Raw genomic sequence first — 16,338 nt, 5'->3', positions numbered from 1 at the left:
GTGTTAGTGTACTGTGAGTGTGGGTGTGCTGGCTTTAATAGGGATCTCTTTCCTATTGCAGATGTGTTAGTTCCCTTTATGGAGCACCCAAGAAGTTGCGTGTTTCGGACATTGCCATAAGTGCACCACACGAGCCTCTTCACAGAACTTTGTTGGCCATTATGTAGCAGTTTGATTTGTTATGTCCTTCAGATTGGGATGGTTGTGTGACTCTGACCACTGTCTGCTGCCTTGGATTGGTTGTATTGGAATGGGGGAAAATTGAAAATTTGCTTTTTCCACTGTTAGTCTCATAAAATTGGGAAGAAAAAAATGGCCGTCGTTATAGTGTTTAAGGTTCAGTCATCAGCGTAAACAAATTGTGCTTGTCTTCACAAAGCATTGGTTCAGGCTAGGTAGGGGCTAATGCATATTCATGTCTTACATGTCTGTTTACCAATGGAATTATTCATGAAACTGTAGCTGAAAGAAAACAATTTGTAGGCAAGATACCGTAACACTTTAGAGTGGCACTTTGGTTTTGCACTATACAGTCGCCGACCGTTTATTCGGACGCCGAAAATTCGGACATGCTCGTTTATTCGGACACCTTCGCGGCACCGCCACTCGTCCCATTGAAGTAATGTAAACTCACGACCGAAAATTCGGACGCCCCACAGCCCGCCGTTCGATTTTTCGGACTCCGGCTGGCTGATCGAGTGCGACGTTGACCGCCATGACAAGCTGTCAGCAATGTTTACAAAATTTTGATAGGTTGCCAGCACTGAAATGTTGCACTGGCTATAACTGGAGATCGTGCCAGTGTCAAAAATCCACGCAGAAATTACCGATCTCGAAGGCTATGTTTGTTCGTACACGTAACGGTTTTTTGGCTTTAGCCACAGAAATTACCGATCTCGAAGGCTATGTTTGTTCGCTACACGTAACGGTTGCCTTTTGGCTTTAGCCAGTCAAGTATCCACTGAACGGCTACCACGGCCGAACAGCAGGCCAAGCCAAGCCAAGATTAGAATCGGCTCGGTGCGGCCATGACTCTGGTGCGGCGTTTGAGGAGAATGAAAGCGCGTACGAGTACGACGCGGATCCTAATTCGGACAAAGAGAGTACGACAACAGAAGCGCTGCAACATCAGTTAGCCCAACGTCGTTTCCTTTTGGCGTGTGAGGGTTTGCGTTGTCAGATGTTTCTGTGGCTAGGCCTGATCTGCATCCCGAGCTTAGTGTCCCGCTCCCTTGTTTGTTGCTTGGCGTGCGAGGCCTGATCTGCTGAAATTGCTCCGACGCTGCCCGTTCCATGTGCGCCGTCGGAACTAAAGAAACGCGGCAACTACAAGGCCGTGACGATGGCGAAAAAAGCGGCGATTATTCACCAGGTGGAAGTTGCTTGGGAGTTTTCGCCGAGTTGGGCAATGAGATATCCGTCAGCTACTCGAACCAGCGCATGTGGACAGTGACTGCCGTGATGACGCACCTCCGACACCAGTCATCAAATGCGGATTTAGCATAGGCCGTTACAGTGCTACTGCCGACCATCACGGGTGGCCAAACATTGGCTGAAATACAGGCCGACTTGGTCGCGCGTAAGCGTACATGTGTACAGACGCGCACTGACAAGTTTTTTTCCAGCCGCTGGGCCAATAAAAGTGCTTTTTTTGGGTGAATCCGTTTTTTCGGACTCCCGATTATTCGGACTTTTCGGCGGTTCCCGCCGAGTCCGAATAAACGGTCGGCGACTGTAGTCTGTGAACAATTATTTCGAAAGTTTACAGGGGAAATATTGTGTTACTTTATTATACACTTAGCCCTGTCATTCTTCGTGTTTGTGTTTTTGTGTTTTACTTTTAGATCACCAGGATATCCAAAGTTACATTGACCATCTAACTCGATCTAATTTCTTTCTACTGTGTTACTAACCGATGAACCTGAATGCACTGAAATGTGGCTGCATTTTCTTCCTCCTCAAAACATGACACCATTTTTTTAATACATGCAAAAACTTTTTAATTCATTTTCTTATGTTTGTATATTGCTAGGTGCATTTGGTGTACTCATAATGTGAATATGTTGATGCCTAATTTGCATGTAATGGTTCAAGCTCATGTGTGCATTGCTCAGTGTAAGGCACCGAAAGAGCTTTAAGAATTTACGCATGCTGAGGTGGCTTTCCAATTGCGGCTTCAATGTTTAGCCATTGTACTCATTCAGGACAATCAGTTGCATACAGGGGTAAAGTGGAATTTCTTCTCGTGTGAGTGATCGTGTGAGGGAATAAGTTACTTGTAGTAATTCATTGCATCATCATTCTTTTACTGAAGCATAAAACATTAATTGGTTATTGGTAAACTCTGCCAATACATATATGTAGCAGTAATTGTCTGTGTTATGCAGAAAAGTGTGTCTGTATTTTTGACAGCCAGAAGCACTGGTGCTACTTCAAGCCATGTAAATGTTTCTTTTTTCATATTTTGCAGATTGTTTTAATTTGACATTTCTCACTTGCATTTCATTTCACATGCTTTGTGTGTTCAAAAATCAAATGATGCTTTTGCTGTCCTGCACTGTATAGATACTTGAGTGCAAAAAAGCATTGCAATGATTAGTGGGACATGTCCATAAAAAATTTTGGTTCTAAGTGTAGTACCAGAATTGCATACAAATCAGACCTCTATCTATTCACAGAAGGTGTTAGGATGGTTTAAGAATAGTATTTACTATGTAGAGAGAATTGGGAGCTTGTGTGGGATATGTACTGTGTGACTGGACTCTGACACTTCTGTGAAATGTGGTTTGGGTAGGCCAAGGTTATGACATACATAGAAGTACAGCAATGCTTGTTGACTACCTGGTGCTGGAATCCACTTTTATGTAGTGTGTGACAAATAATTTGCATTGCATCCTTGTCATCGTGTGGCTTTGCAGGTTTCTTCTCATCTGAGTCTCCAGAGCTGTATAGTTCACTTGTGACCGTAGAAAGCGGATGGCATACCTGTCGACAGTGCACCTATATGACGAAGGAAAGGACGAAAATGGAAAGTCACCTTCGCAAATATGCGGGAAAACCCCTCTACCAGTGCCACTTATGTCCTGCTGTGTTCACTCATAACTGCTCCCTCGTGCACCACATACGCACCCACACAGGAGAGCGTCCCTTTTCCTGTGACCACTGCAGTGCAACGTTTAGGAAGAAGGCCCTGCTCACGAGCCACTTGCGCACCCACACAGGAGAGCGTCCCTACACTTGTTACCAGTGCAATAAATCCTTTTCGGAGAAGTTCACCCTGACGCAACACTTGCGCCTCCATACAGGAGAACGTCCCTATTCCTGCACCCACTGCAGTGCATCCTTTTCGCAGAAATCCACACTGAATGACCACTTGCGCACCCACACGGGAGAGCGTCCCTACTCCTGTGACCACTGCAGTGCATCCTTTCGACACAAGACCAGCCTCATGCAGCATCTTAACACCCACACAGGAGAACGTCCCTTTTCCTGTGACCACTGCGATGCATCATTTTCGCACCGAAGCAACCTCGGGCACCACTTGCTCACCCACACAGGAGAACGTCCCTATTCCTGTGTCCATTGCAATGCATCCTTTTCGAGGAAAGGCAACCTCCGCGACCACATCTCCCGTCTCCATTTGTAGCAAGAGCCCTAAAGGTGAGTAGCATACAGACTTTGCTTGTTGAGGGGGGAAGAAGGGTTAAATTGAAGGTATCTGCTTACAGGTTGTTTCAAATGCCTCAGAAAATATAGTTATTACGGTATATTGCTTAGTGAAAAATATATCAGTGTTAATGAAAATTTCATAAATGTTGCGTGACATCCATATAGTAGCTGTGAGGTGATGACAAAGGCGGGAGACGTTTTCACAACTAGTATGTCTAGGGCGGGGCTTCTGCTCCGCGACGTCACGTGCGAGGCGGCAGTTTCTTTCTTTCTTTTTTTTTCCTTTATTGGAGGGGGGGGAGGCACACGCGCTCGCTGACCGCTCCCTGTCCCACCTGTCAGACAAAGTTTGACTGGTTTGGCGCGAGTGATTCCGAAACTACTCATCCGGCTGCGTGAGTGATAGACATTTGGACACACAGTGATAGACACTTGGACCATAGAATCGGTAGAAAGGTATGTATATCGAACTAACTTGAGAGTCTTCTTCATGTAAAGGGAGTAGCCTTCAGAATAAGGGGGCTCTAGTGTACATACAGCAGATACTGTTCTCAACTCACGACTATCAACTTGCCACTGTACTTGCAACAGATACTGTTCTCAGCTCATGAGTGTCAATTTGCCGCTGTCACTAAAGCGGGAATTGTACAACCACTGTATTTTGCCATATCTAACACATGGTGCAGAAGCCTTGAGGATAGCAAAGAAACTCTAAAGGGGCCACACAGTGTATGATGGAGTGAAAAATGATAAGCATTACTCTAAGAGAGTGAAAGACAGCAAACTTTAATCATAGAACTAATAAGGGCGTCCAATATCGTGGCAGAAAGCTTTCGCAGCTTGTGGCAAGTTGCACAAGGCTGGATCACAGCAGAGCTAGTGGGCACCTAGCTGGTCCTGGCTTGGCTAGGCTTTTATCCCGTCACCTCTCTTTTTTCCATCCCTTGCTATTCTATACTATACATGGCTATGTGTGCTCCCCTTTTATTTGCTGTATATTTTTTTTGTATCTGTATGCCTATTCTTTTTCTTAATGTCTATTTCGTTCTCTGTATTTCTAACTTTCTTCCCTTTCTTTCTCTATCTTTTTCTTTCTGTTTCTTTCTCTCTCGCTGTTGTCGTTCTTTCATCTATCTTTTTTCCTCTTTCTTTTTATTTCTCTCTTCCTCTATCTCTCAGTATTCGTCCTCCCCTCCTCTTCACCCTCACCTCCCTTTCCCACCCACTTGCTATGCTATACTATAAAAGGCCGTTCTTTGCTCTATTAGCATGCCTGGATAGCCGACTTGTAACGACGCTTGCCTTCGGATCGTGGGGACGTGGGTTCGAATCGCGTCCGCAAAAAATAACAATTACAATTATTATAGCGCAAAGCAAGACGAAGACAAAAAAGGTTCACAAAGACGAGCGCTAACTTCCAACTGGTTTTATTGTGCAGAACACGAAAATATATAGGTGGCAGAACCACGTGACAGAAGATGAGCAATGCAAAGAATACCAAAGACATACAAAGAAACCAAAGAAAACATCAAGGAAAAGCAAAAAGACCAAGAAAACAAAAAACTATCACTAGTTGCGCGCGCTGACACTTTCCAGAAACCTTAATTCCTTCTCTGAGAGAGACAAGGAAGGCCTGCTCACGCATAAGTCTTGCTCACGTGCCATCTGCGCAGCCTCGACGATGATTCGGGTACGGTCATCTCTGTGTTTATACAGCGTCACTGTGTCTTCGAAAAGAGGCGCACAGTTGCAAGCAGCACAATGCTGTGCGAGGAACCCATCTTTCCCGTTTCTAACATTATTAGCATGTTCCCTTAGTCGGTCGTTTAGACACCGTCCGGTCTGTCCGACATAACATGCACCACAGGAAAGGGGAACCCTATACACAACTTCCCGCGAGCATTGCACATACCTAGTCCTATGTTTAATGTTACATTCAGCAGATGACTGCTTCTTGAGGGGACTTGTTGTTTTAGCGAGACTTATTAATTTGCACGGTGCAGAAAATAGCACTCGAACGCCGGCTCGTTTCGCGATTTTCTTGAGTCTGTGAGATATACAGTGTTTGTACGGAGTGACGGCTATCTTTTCACGCTCTTTTGCTGTGTTGCCCGGAGCTTGTCCTTTCTTCTGCTTTGCCTTACTAGTCCGGAAGATGGACTCTGCGACAGACGCGATGAACACCTCTGGAAATCCTGAAGCCATAAGTCGGGACACTTGAGCTTTGAAACTCTCATAAATACTGTGATGGCACGACCTGTTCAAAGCATTCACAAGGCAGGTACATGCTATGCCTCGCTTCACTAGCTTGCTGTGGGCGGAGGAAAATGGAAGCAATGGTTTCTGCGCACGTGGTTCGTAACGCCAACAAATATGATGTGCACTAAAAAACAGCCTTAAGTCTAAAAATCTTAAACTGTCATTCTCGGGCATCTCGTGTGTCAGCAAAAGAGGCTTGAAACAATCTTCAAACATGCTTAACGTTTGGGCGGACAGCGAGTGGAACATGGAAGAATTACACTTCAGGACAACCAAAAAGTCATCCACGTATCTAAATACTTTGATGACATGCGTACCTTCTAGCTTTTTGAGCAGTAAAGTGCCCATTTTAGCCAACAGCAAATCGCTCAGTAAAGGTGCTATGCACGAGCCGATTGAAACCCCTTTTTTCTGCAGATAAATGCAATCGTTCCATTCGACAAACGTGGAGGTAAGGTACATCAAAACAAGGTCAAGGAAATCGCGTGCACTGATACCCGTTTTTAATTGGAAATTCAATTCGCCAAAGGCATCTATATTATCCCTTATACATTCTAATAATTCATCGTGAGGCAGTGAGTAATATAGGTCTTTTACGTCTATTGAAAAAAAGTGCACATCAGTTTGATTTGACTGTTTAAAAAATTCAATCAATGGCTGCAAGTTCTGGATTAGGAATGGGTCATCAATTGTTAGACACTTCAGATGGTCCTGAATAAACAAGCCAAGTTGTTTTTGCCACGTTTCTCTTTCCAATACAATGACTCGGAAGGGCATGTTCACTTTATGCGTTTTTGCGGAAAAGAACATACTGAGCCCATTTTTCTCGCTTTTACTAATTCGCTGCGCTAAGTTCTGTAACTCAAGCTTGCGACACATTTCCCTCGCTTGCGTCTTAACTTTAGCTAGACGAATGTCAGTACAACAATTAAAAACGGAGCTTATAGCTGTGACTGCCTTTTCTAGGTACAGTTTCTTGGTCTTTTTGCTTTTCCTTGATGTTTTCTTTGGTTTCTTTGTATGTCTTTGGTATTCTTTGCATTGCTCATCTTCTGTCACGTGGTTCTGCCACCTTATATATTTTCGTGTTCTGCACAATAAACCCAGTTGGAAGTTAGCGCTCGTCTTTGTGAACCTTTTTTGTCTTCGTCTTGCTTTGCGCTATAATAATTGTCATGACCTACCAACTAGCCCAAGCCGCTACCCCTCAAAAAATACTTTTCCGCGAAGAATTCTTGTCCAATTTCCTTTCTCTAACTTTCTTTCTCTCTCTGTGTATTAATTCTCTCGCTCATCAGAGTTATCTCATCCACGCCGGACAAATCGGCACACGTGTTCTGGGGGCGGAGCAGAAGAGGAAGAAGAGAGCACGTGTTGGTTCATGGTGATGATGATTTCCTGTCTAGGCCTGCACATTCTTTATCATTCTGCATTTTCATTGGGCTATAGACTCAAATATCTGTGTACCTTTATGGTTTCGTCAGTGCCTAATGGGGCTTGCCAAGTTTGTAATCCTAACTTAGACTCTAGATGTGCCTTCACCCCTTATGCAGTCAGAGTACATAATGCACATGTGCTCTTCGTAGTCTTATGGAAGTTCCTTTGACATAATACGCTTCATTTAAAATATTCTCTCTTTTTCCTTAGTTCAGAACATATTACCACAGTTGCTCGTAAAATTCAAATTTTGCAGTTGCCGAAATGAAACGGAATGGTTTAATCATAATTTATGAGAAACAGGCAGCACACAGTGGACAGACTCCTTACTCATTTGAATATTGACTGGCTCTTTGTCCTAAGAGGTGTTAGCAGAACAGCTCGGTATCTAGCTGAAATTGGTGTGATTATACTGCCTGCTGTATAATCTCGTGAAAGCAGTGCATTTGTGAAGGACATATTTACACTCTTCACCATGTATTACCCGACATCTGATTTCGTGTTTTACCGAATCAAATACGGTCTAATACTATTTGTTCGTAGACTTGTAGCACTAAAAAGGCACACAGAGTGGATAGCACTGACATATGCGTTAGGTTCACACATTTGCAATATTTGTTGCTTTTTGTCGCCTGGTGACAAGCACACCTAGCTTTTTTTTTACCCCTTGAATATGCTGTGGTTTCCACAATACTATACTCTGAAAAACGAGGAATAATCCAAATCTGCATTCGATAATGAATGCTACTCTGCAAGCATTGTGTGGAAGCAATGTGAAGCCTTTTCATAAGGAGCATCTCGCATTGCAGTGTCCCACCATCACGGCATTGCAAGTTCGCTTTGTTCTTTTACTGTTTATGAGGAATGAGAGAAGTCGTAGTTTAAATAAATGCGTACAGCAGCAACAAGGGAAGGCTTTGTTCACACTCCAAGATCAGCAACTGACACTATTCTCGTTCAAGGGTTGTTTTTCGTTATCTACCAACAGGTGACATATTTACTGTGGAATGTCTTATTCGGCAACCTAGAAGCACCGCTGCACCTTGAATCTACTGAATGAGAGTGGGAGAGGGTTGTTGAGAGATGTGCGTTTCAAGGAGGGCCCATTGTGTGTGAGGCAGTGAACAGATAGAAATATCTGTTTGCAACTGTCAGGTGGTGGTGCAGAAAAAAAAAAGTACTCCAGCTTTATGAAGTAGCTTTGGCATGATCATATATTGGCAAGTGTTGCTGTGTGGGTCTTGGGTGAATATATGTTTGCCTACCGTGGGATGCAATAACTGTTCGGCGAGAGAATGAGTACAGAGAGAAAGAAAGAGGTGAAGGAAGACATAAAAAAGTAGAAAGATAGAGAAATAACTGCATAGAGGAAGAGAAAGAAGGAAACATGCACAAAAAGGTGTCAAGAAAACAGCGAGCAAGATAGAAACAGAAAGATGGAGAGAGAAAGCATACCATAGCCGTGCATGGTAAAGCAAGGAGGTGGGAAAGGGAAGTCAGAATGAGGAGAAGGGAAAAGAGGAAGGAATGCCACCCGCTCCGCTGATACCTTAGTCTTTGTACTACTGCAGTGTGTATACCTGCCACCACTTTTTCCAAAGTATTTTCGTGGCACGAGACACGCTCTACAAGATTTCTGGAATGCTATTTCAACAACCTACGTAGTGTACCTTTAAATGCATTTCCAGCGAAAAGTGTGAAAAGTCTGCACTTTTTTTCCTGGGATCAACATCCACAAGGCAAAGCAGTGCCGGTGAAATAGTCAAAAATGGGGTGCTATAGATCAGGAAACAAATACTAGTATCGCGTTGATTTGCTTGTCTCAACCACTGGCGGAACCAGAGGGGTTGGCGCGGGGGGAGGGGGGTCAAACGCGCCCCTCCTCCGTAATGTTTCAATTTTGAATGTGCATGTATGCACGAACATACAAAAGATATGGTTGACCCTTCCCCCTCACCCTCCCCCCCCCCCAAAATTCTCTGGCTACGCTAATGGTCTGAACCATCATTGAAGGAAGGTGTGGGAGCAGGCTAGTAGGAGCGGACAAAGAAGCGACGAGGGCAAGCGCTGTCCTCGTCGTTACTTGTTCTGCTGTGCACCTTTTTGCGCTAAAGCTTAACATTGCAGAACAATTGCATCATTCAGACGAACCCCGATTATGTACGGCTCTGAGGGGACCACATGAAACGGTCGTATAATATTAGCGCCGTGTAATTGAAGAACTAAAATTTAAGCATTACTCAGTTTTGTAAATAAACGGGTGCAGAAAACTCTATGAGTACAGACCGCGTGAATAAGCCCGAGGCACCCGAGGCGCGAACCTGCACTGCTCCGAGGAAGGTAGATTCAGTTAGGTTAGGAAAAAACAGCCTATTTTAAGTTTCACGCTTAAAAAAATTTGAATTTTACGCGAATAGCCTTTCTGCTAAAACGAGTCCAAAAATGCCCGCACATCAGGATAGAGCTTTGGTTTGGATCGAGTACGAAACCGAAACCACGTCGAAACAGCCTTTCATAGGAGCATTCAGTGGGAGGAATGTTCTCTGATACAGTGTCATCGCCATCACAATATGGCAGCGTTCGGACAGGTGCAAATAAAGAGTGTTTGCTCGTTTGCTCACACTTGCTGCAACAGAGGGATTAGTATTCGTGAAGACCTCAGAGAAGTGCCATGGACAGATTACTTGGGCGAGGCGGAACCAACACACGTGCATAGATTATGCATTGGCATCGCCCAGAATTTTCCAGGCCTTGCGAAGAATGTAAGTGGATGTGGACGAATTGGGCAGCATCGGCAGTGACTACAATAGAATACGCTTGTTCTTTGGTAGTGATCCTCGGTACTGTGAACGACAACATAGAGCAATGAGGCGAAGACCAACGGATCAGGACTTGCAAGAGATGGCAGCAGAATTAGAAACGATGGTACAGGAGGTGGACACCTGTGAGGCCCTTACAGAGGAAATGAAACGGGTGCTGAACCACAAACTTTAAAAATCTGTAAAACGATGGAGGGCAAAACCATGGTGGACACATGAAATAGCAGCAGCTATAAAGGCCAGGCGAAACGAATCCATCGACAAACAAACAAAGGTGGGGATGAGAAGATTATTCTCCAGGCATGGGACACTTACTTGTCCCTGAAAAAGGATCCAGCCGAGCTTGTGCAACAAAGCTTATACCGAGAGTTCATGCAAGAACTGAAGGCCACAGGTCCACAAGCATCGCAAAGATTCTGGTTATGCAATAAGGCAGGGCAAATCAGGGAGCAGCAGCAGCATGTACTACGTGCAACATCGGAAGGGAAGTAATATGGAAGGAATGGCATGCCTGCCCTGCTGGAGGAATAGCTGTGCAATATACAGGGCAAAACTCAAGATAGCAGAGATGCTGAGGAGGCTCAGTCATTCATAGTACCTACCGGGGAGAGAGAACGGTAGGCGGAACTCAGAATAGCACCCACAGATAGAGAGCTTGACCGTGCTGCAGCTAGCACGGATAGTGGGACTTCAGCAGGCTGGGACGACATCCCAATGAGTCTAGTGAAGGCCGCAGGTGAGGAAACACGTCAGACCATTTGAGAGCTCCTCAAGCAAATTATGGTGAACTCTGAAATCCCTGAATCATGGAAGCAGAGCACGGTGATCCCTTTGGGTCAGGTGACAAAAGAGACTTCAAGAACTACAGACCCACTGGAGTGACACCAATTTTTTTCAGAATGTTTACACAGGTGCTCAGGGCAAGGTTACAACGATGGGCAGAGCTAACAGGTGTGCTGGGAGAGTTCCCAGATGGGCTTTCGCACAAGTAGACGCATAGAAGATAATTGATTTATTCTAACACAATGCATTGAAATCGCTGAACAAAGTCAGCGCCCATTATTGGTGGCTTTCCTGGACATATTGAAAGTGTATGACTGTGTGCATCTTCCATTGCTCTGGGATATCCTGCAACGGCTGGGTCTTGAGAAAGATGATCTGGATCTCCTTAGGTCACTGTATGAAGGTGTAACAGCCAGGACGGACTTGGGGTCCGCGTGACAGCATCCGTGAATGTTGAGTGCAGACTTCAGCAGGGGTGTCCTTTGTTGCCGCTGCTCTTCATGCTGTACATTGTAGGTCATTGTAGGTGTGTCCCAAAGGCTGGAAGCATCAGGGCAGGTACTCATTGCAGAACAAGGGGTAGGGGCAGGCAGTGACGAAGCGGGTCCCAGCGCTGATGTATGCAGCTGACGTTGCGTTACTGGTGCACTCACCGGACGAGCTCGAGACCCTACTGGACATACATGGGGACATGGTGGTCACGCTCCATCTGCGGTGCAATCCACAAAAGTGTGGTGCAGTGGTATGGGGGACGGAAAGGTACTCTGGAGAAACATGGGTTCTACAACGAAGCACCCTTCAGTGCACAGACAGTGTGAAGTACCTTGGAGTGTACTTGAACACGGGGCCCAGACATCTTGAGCAGCATGAGCACGCAATGAGGATGAAGGAAACAATATGCCTGGGGATCTTGAGTAAGCAGACATTGTGAGCTTTCAACAGGTATGGAGTGATGAGGGGGCTATGGAAGATGGTAGTGGTAGCAGAGCTGACATATGGGAATACGATGCTGTGCATCTCATTCAGCACAAGGCAATATCTGGAAATAGTGTAAAATGCCGAGCAAGCGCCCCTCCCCCCTCCTACGGTGAAGGATAATCCGACCAAATTTGGAGGGGGGCGGGGCGCTTGCTCGGTTCCGGACCGAAATTCTAGATGACGGCAGGAGAGCCGCTAAAAGTAAAAAGTGCCCATCCATGTTTCTAATGAAATGCTTTATTACTGCTTTTATTCGTCCTCGTCACTGTCAAACCATCGAAGCAGCGACCAGTTTGACCAATATATGACCAGCCACATGACAACGGAATTTTATAAACATTAGATGCACATTCAGTGTACTCATTCTTATGGTTCTTTTTATGCAGGCGATGCTAGTCTTGAAAAAAAAAAAAGTGGCCGCAGGGAAGAAGGGGAAAGGGGAGGGGGCGCTTGCTTAGTCATTGGTGCTTATTTCGGATCTCCCGAAAAAGAGAGGGGGGCGCTTGCTTGGTCATTGGTGCGCTTGGTCATTGGTGCGCTTGGTCATTGGTGCTTATTTTGGATCTCCCGAAAAAGGGAGGGGGGCGCTTGCTCGGCATTTTACGGTATGCCAAAGAGAGGCCAGGCAAATAGCCCTGGGTGTGGACTGACAGACACGTATGGAAGCGGTACATGGAGGTATGGGGTGGTCCTCCTTCATGGCTCATGACGCGGTGGCTAAGGCAACGTACGAAAGGCGTTTCATGCGCCTCCCCAGTGCCAATCTCACGTGACAGGTCTGGGTGCACACCATCTTTGCCAGTCGCTGAACAACGTGGGCACGTCGCAAACGGAGCCTGTGGGACCGATATCACCTCCCCACTGGCTGTTTAGAACCCATGCAGGGTGATGTGAAGGCTGCAGCGCCAACAGTCAGTACATGGCAGCTGGTGCAGCCGCAGGAAACGAAAGAGTGGGTGGAAGCAGCCGAGAAGAAGTCGTTTATGACTGTGTATATGAGGGGGAAGAGGGACACTGCCAAGGAAGGTTTCTTCGACAATTCACTGAGGAAGTGCTTTGTTGGTGGAGGCATGATTTGGTGCACTACATACTCGATACTGGAGGGCACGCTATGTTGATGGGCTGCAGACGTAATGCATCCTTTGCAATGCAGCAGAGGAGACAATGGAGCATGTAGTTATCCAGTGTCCGGGTATTCACCCGCCCTCCAAGACAACATCACTACGGACTGCACTTGGTTTTGTCAAAAGTGAGGACTAGCGTGAAAGCACCAGAACACGAGGAAATTACCAAACAATGGTTGTGACACTGGTGGCGGTGTGGGGTGCTGCGGTGATTCCAGTGATTCCTTGGCGGTGCCAGCGGTGCTCTGAGAAGTGACGTACTGGAACGATTCATCGAACAATGTGAAATCATTTCCGTTTTGAGTGTGTGGTTGTGTGTTAGGTGTTTCACTGTTTTTTGTCTCTTTTTAAAATATTTTTCAGGCTACGCTGTGCCTTGAGCGCAGGCGAGCTGATCCAAAGGGCCAGATCGCCATAGCTAACGGAGCACATATTAATTTCAAGTATAAATGTTCTGTGGTAATTTAGCTACGGTCCCTAGAATATCGTTTACGTCCGTTCATTTCGTGCGCGATTGCAGTCTGTGTGCGTCTATCTGTTCTCAGTTTAAGTGCATTTGGTAATGAGACGCTTTCATTATGAAAGCTCACATTAAGAGAGTGTTATTCTACACACTGAGCTTACTGCGCGCGCCATTTTTGCTTGCTCGAGGCCCGTGAGCGTGGGTAGCGCAAAGAAAGGTAGGAGATTTTTACCTGCATGTCGACCAGGAAAATATTTTACTGGCCGAAAACGGAAAATATCCAGACCTCAAAGGCTAGCTTGCTGACAATTTAAAAGAACTCTGTGTAGATCATACATCTTTAGAAGTGTGCAACATTTCCTCCTCGAAGGCAGGCACGCACAAGCCTGCGCCAATGAGCGCGCATTACAGACTGATGTCGCCGATGTCCAGACTGACCGATATCATTACAGATTGACGTCGTGGACAGTCAGTGAGCCCACCTTTGGAACAGAAAATTGCCGAGTGGATGAGTGGAACTATTTCTTTAGTCGCAGAGGGCCATCGGCTTTCGCGCTTCTGTAACCATGGTGGGGCCTCACCTGACTTCTTAAGTTGTATCCGACTATAGGTAACGACCCTTGAATACGCACGTGATAGAGGCGTATTCAGAAGCAATCCTTAAGGTCAGGGAACCTGCACCAGTGCAGAAAGTGAACTTCCACAAGAACAAATTCCTGATTCTATCAAGGGAAATTGTACTTTTCTCCCTCTGTCTTTGTGATTGTAAACATGGGCCCATCACAGTTTGATATTAAAAAGCTGGTATCTTTACATTCAGGTAAATTTTAATATTGAACCGGTGAAAGTTGGGTGTGCGTGAGATTCGAGTAAATACCATAAATTTTTTTTTGGCGCGGTAGCAGAGAGGCGACCTATGAGGCTGGTTGGCTTAAAACTGCTTTGTTTAATGGTGGTTTTTAACTGGTTATTTCTACAGAGTTCTTGCCAGGACTGAACCGATTTGCTGTAAAATGTGGGTTGTCACATAACTGGGGAACATATACTTGAGTTTCCACTGTACATGTTGCTGCACCCCACATGAGCAATCTATATTTCCCACCATATTCAAGCTTTCAATATCGTACTGCCTAGCGTGTCTGTTTCTTCGATAAATGTAAGTGTAGTCTGAGATAGTTTTGGAAGTCTGAAGAGGCCCCACCCATATAACCGAAGTGCAGCTGTTGATCACCTCTGTGACTCAAGAAATAGTCCCGCAATGTTTTCCAAAGGCCGTGTCATCGACCATCCGGCTTCTAACTTCAATTTGAAGTGCGTGCCCATTGGTGAAAGCTTGTGTGCACCCGCCTTTTGAGGAGGCAATGCTGAATACTTCTGAAGTTGTATCCGACAATAATTGCATGTTCTTGGTTGCCAAAAGGTAATAACTTGATCAGAAAACTACCAAGAGATGTCACTGTGCCAATTGATCCTGTGTGCTGCACCAGCTGTAGCGCCGCCGGCTACTAGCGCCATCTACTACTGCACGCGGAAGTGGGAGTGAGGAGAACAGGGCTGCGGCAGTGTGAAAGGAATAGACAGTTCATGTTGTGTTCTCGTAGAGCTCGGGTGTCGTCTCTACTTATTCCGGCAACATGTAAGAGTCACTTATTACAAGTAAATTGTTACGTGCAAGTCTGGTTTATGACAAGGGTAAATGTTTGTGTTAGTGTACTGTGAGTGTGTGTGTGCTGGCTTTAATAGGGATCTCTGTCCTATTGCAGATGTGTTAGTTCCCTCTATGGAGCACCCAAGAAGTTGCGTGTTTCGGACATTGCCATAAGTGCACGACACGAGCCTCTTCACAGAACTTTGTTGGCCATTCTGTAGCAGTTTGATTTGTTATGTCCTTCAGATTGGGATGGTTGTGTGAACCTGACCACTGTCTGCTGTCTTTGATTGGTTGTATTGGAATGGGGTAAAATTGGAAATTTGCTTTTTGCACTGTTAGTCTCATAAAATTGGGAAGAAAAGAATGGCTGTCATTATGGTGTTGTAAGTTTCAGTCATCAGTGTAAACAAATTGTGCCTGTCTTTACAAAGCATTGGTTCCGGCTAGGAACGGGGTAATGCGTATTCTCGTCTTACAAGTCTGTTCAACAATGAAAATGTTCATGAAACTGTAGCTTATGGGAAGGAGTTTTTAGGCAAGTTACCACAACGCTGTGGAGTGGCACTTTGGCTTGCACTGCCGTCTGTGAACTATGATTTCGAAAGTTTACAGTGGAAATATTGTGTTACTTTAAATATACACTCAGCCCTGTCATTCTTCGTGTTTGTGTTTTTGTGTTTTACTTTTAGATCACCAGGATATCCAAAGTTAGATTGACCATCTAACTCGGTCTACTTTCTTTCTACTGTGGCACTAACTGATGAACCTGAATGCACTGAAATGTGGCTGCATTTTCGTCCTCCTCTAAACATGACACTATTTTTTTTATACATGCACGAACTTTTTCATTCAGTTTCTTATGTTTGTATATTGCTAGGTCCATTTGGTGTGCTCATATTGTGAATATGTTGATGCCTAATTTGCATGTAATGGTTCAAGCTCATGCTGTGCATTGTTCAGTGTAAGACACTGAAAGAGCTTTAAGAATTACGCATGGTGAGATGACTTTCCGATTGTGGCTTCAATGTTTAGCCACCGTACTCATTAAGGACAATCAGTTCCATACAGGGGTAAAGTGGAATATCTTCTCGTGTGGGTGATCGTGTTAGTGAATGAGTTTCCTGTAGTAATTCATTGTATCATCATTCTTTCATT

The 16,338-nt window shown here is 45.2% G+C and overlaps 2 protein-coding genes across 2 annotated transcripts in view; both read left to right on the top strand.

The window, feature by feature from the left end:
* LOC119399367 (zinc finger protein 26-like) overlaps positions 1-16,338 on the top strand; it is a 44,576-nt gene that overhangs the window by 16,621 nt on the left and 11,617 nt on the right. The window lies entirely within an intron of this gene.
* On the top strand, positions 2,654-15,760 carry LOC125759266 (gastrula zinc finger protein XlCGF49.1-like). The gene is made up of 2 exons (XM_049417678.1): positions 2,654-3,660; positions 15,296-15,760. The coding sequence occupies exon 1, from the start codon at positions 3,005-3,007 to the stop codon at positions 3,644-3,646; it is 642 nt and encodes a 213-aa protein (XP_049273635.1). The 5' UTR covers positions 2,654-3,004; the 3' UTR covers positions 3,647-3,660; positions 15,296-15,760.

This window comes from Rhipicephalus sanguineus, chromosome 7, assembly GCF_013339695.2.
Source record: "Rhipicephalus sanguineus isolate Rsan-2018 chromosome 7, BIME_Rsan_1.4, whole genome shotgun sequence".
Classification (NCBI taxonomy): domain Eukaryota; kingdom Metazoa; phylum Arthropoda; class Arachnida; order Ixodida; family Ixodidae; genus Rhipicephalus; species Rhipicephalus sanguineus.
This window is presented reverse-complemented; position numbering and strand designations above follow the sequence as displayed.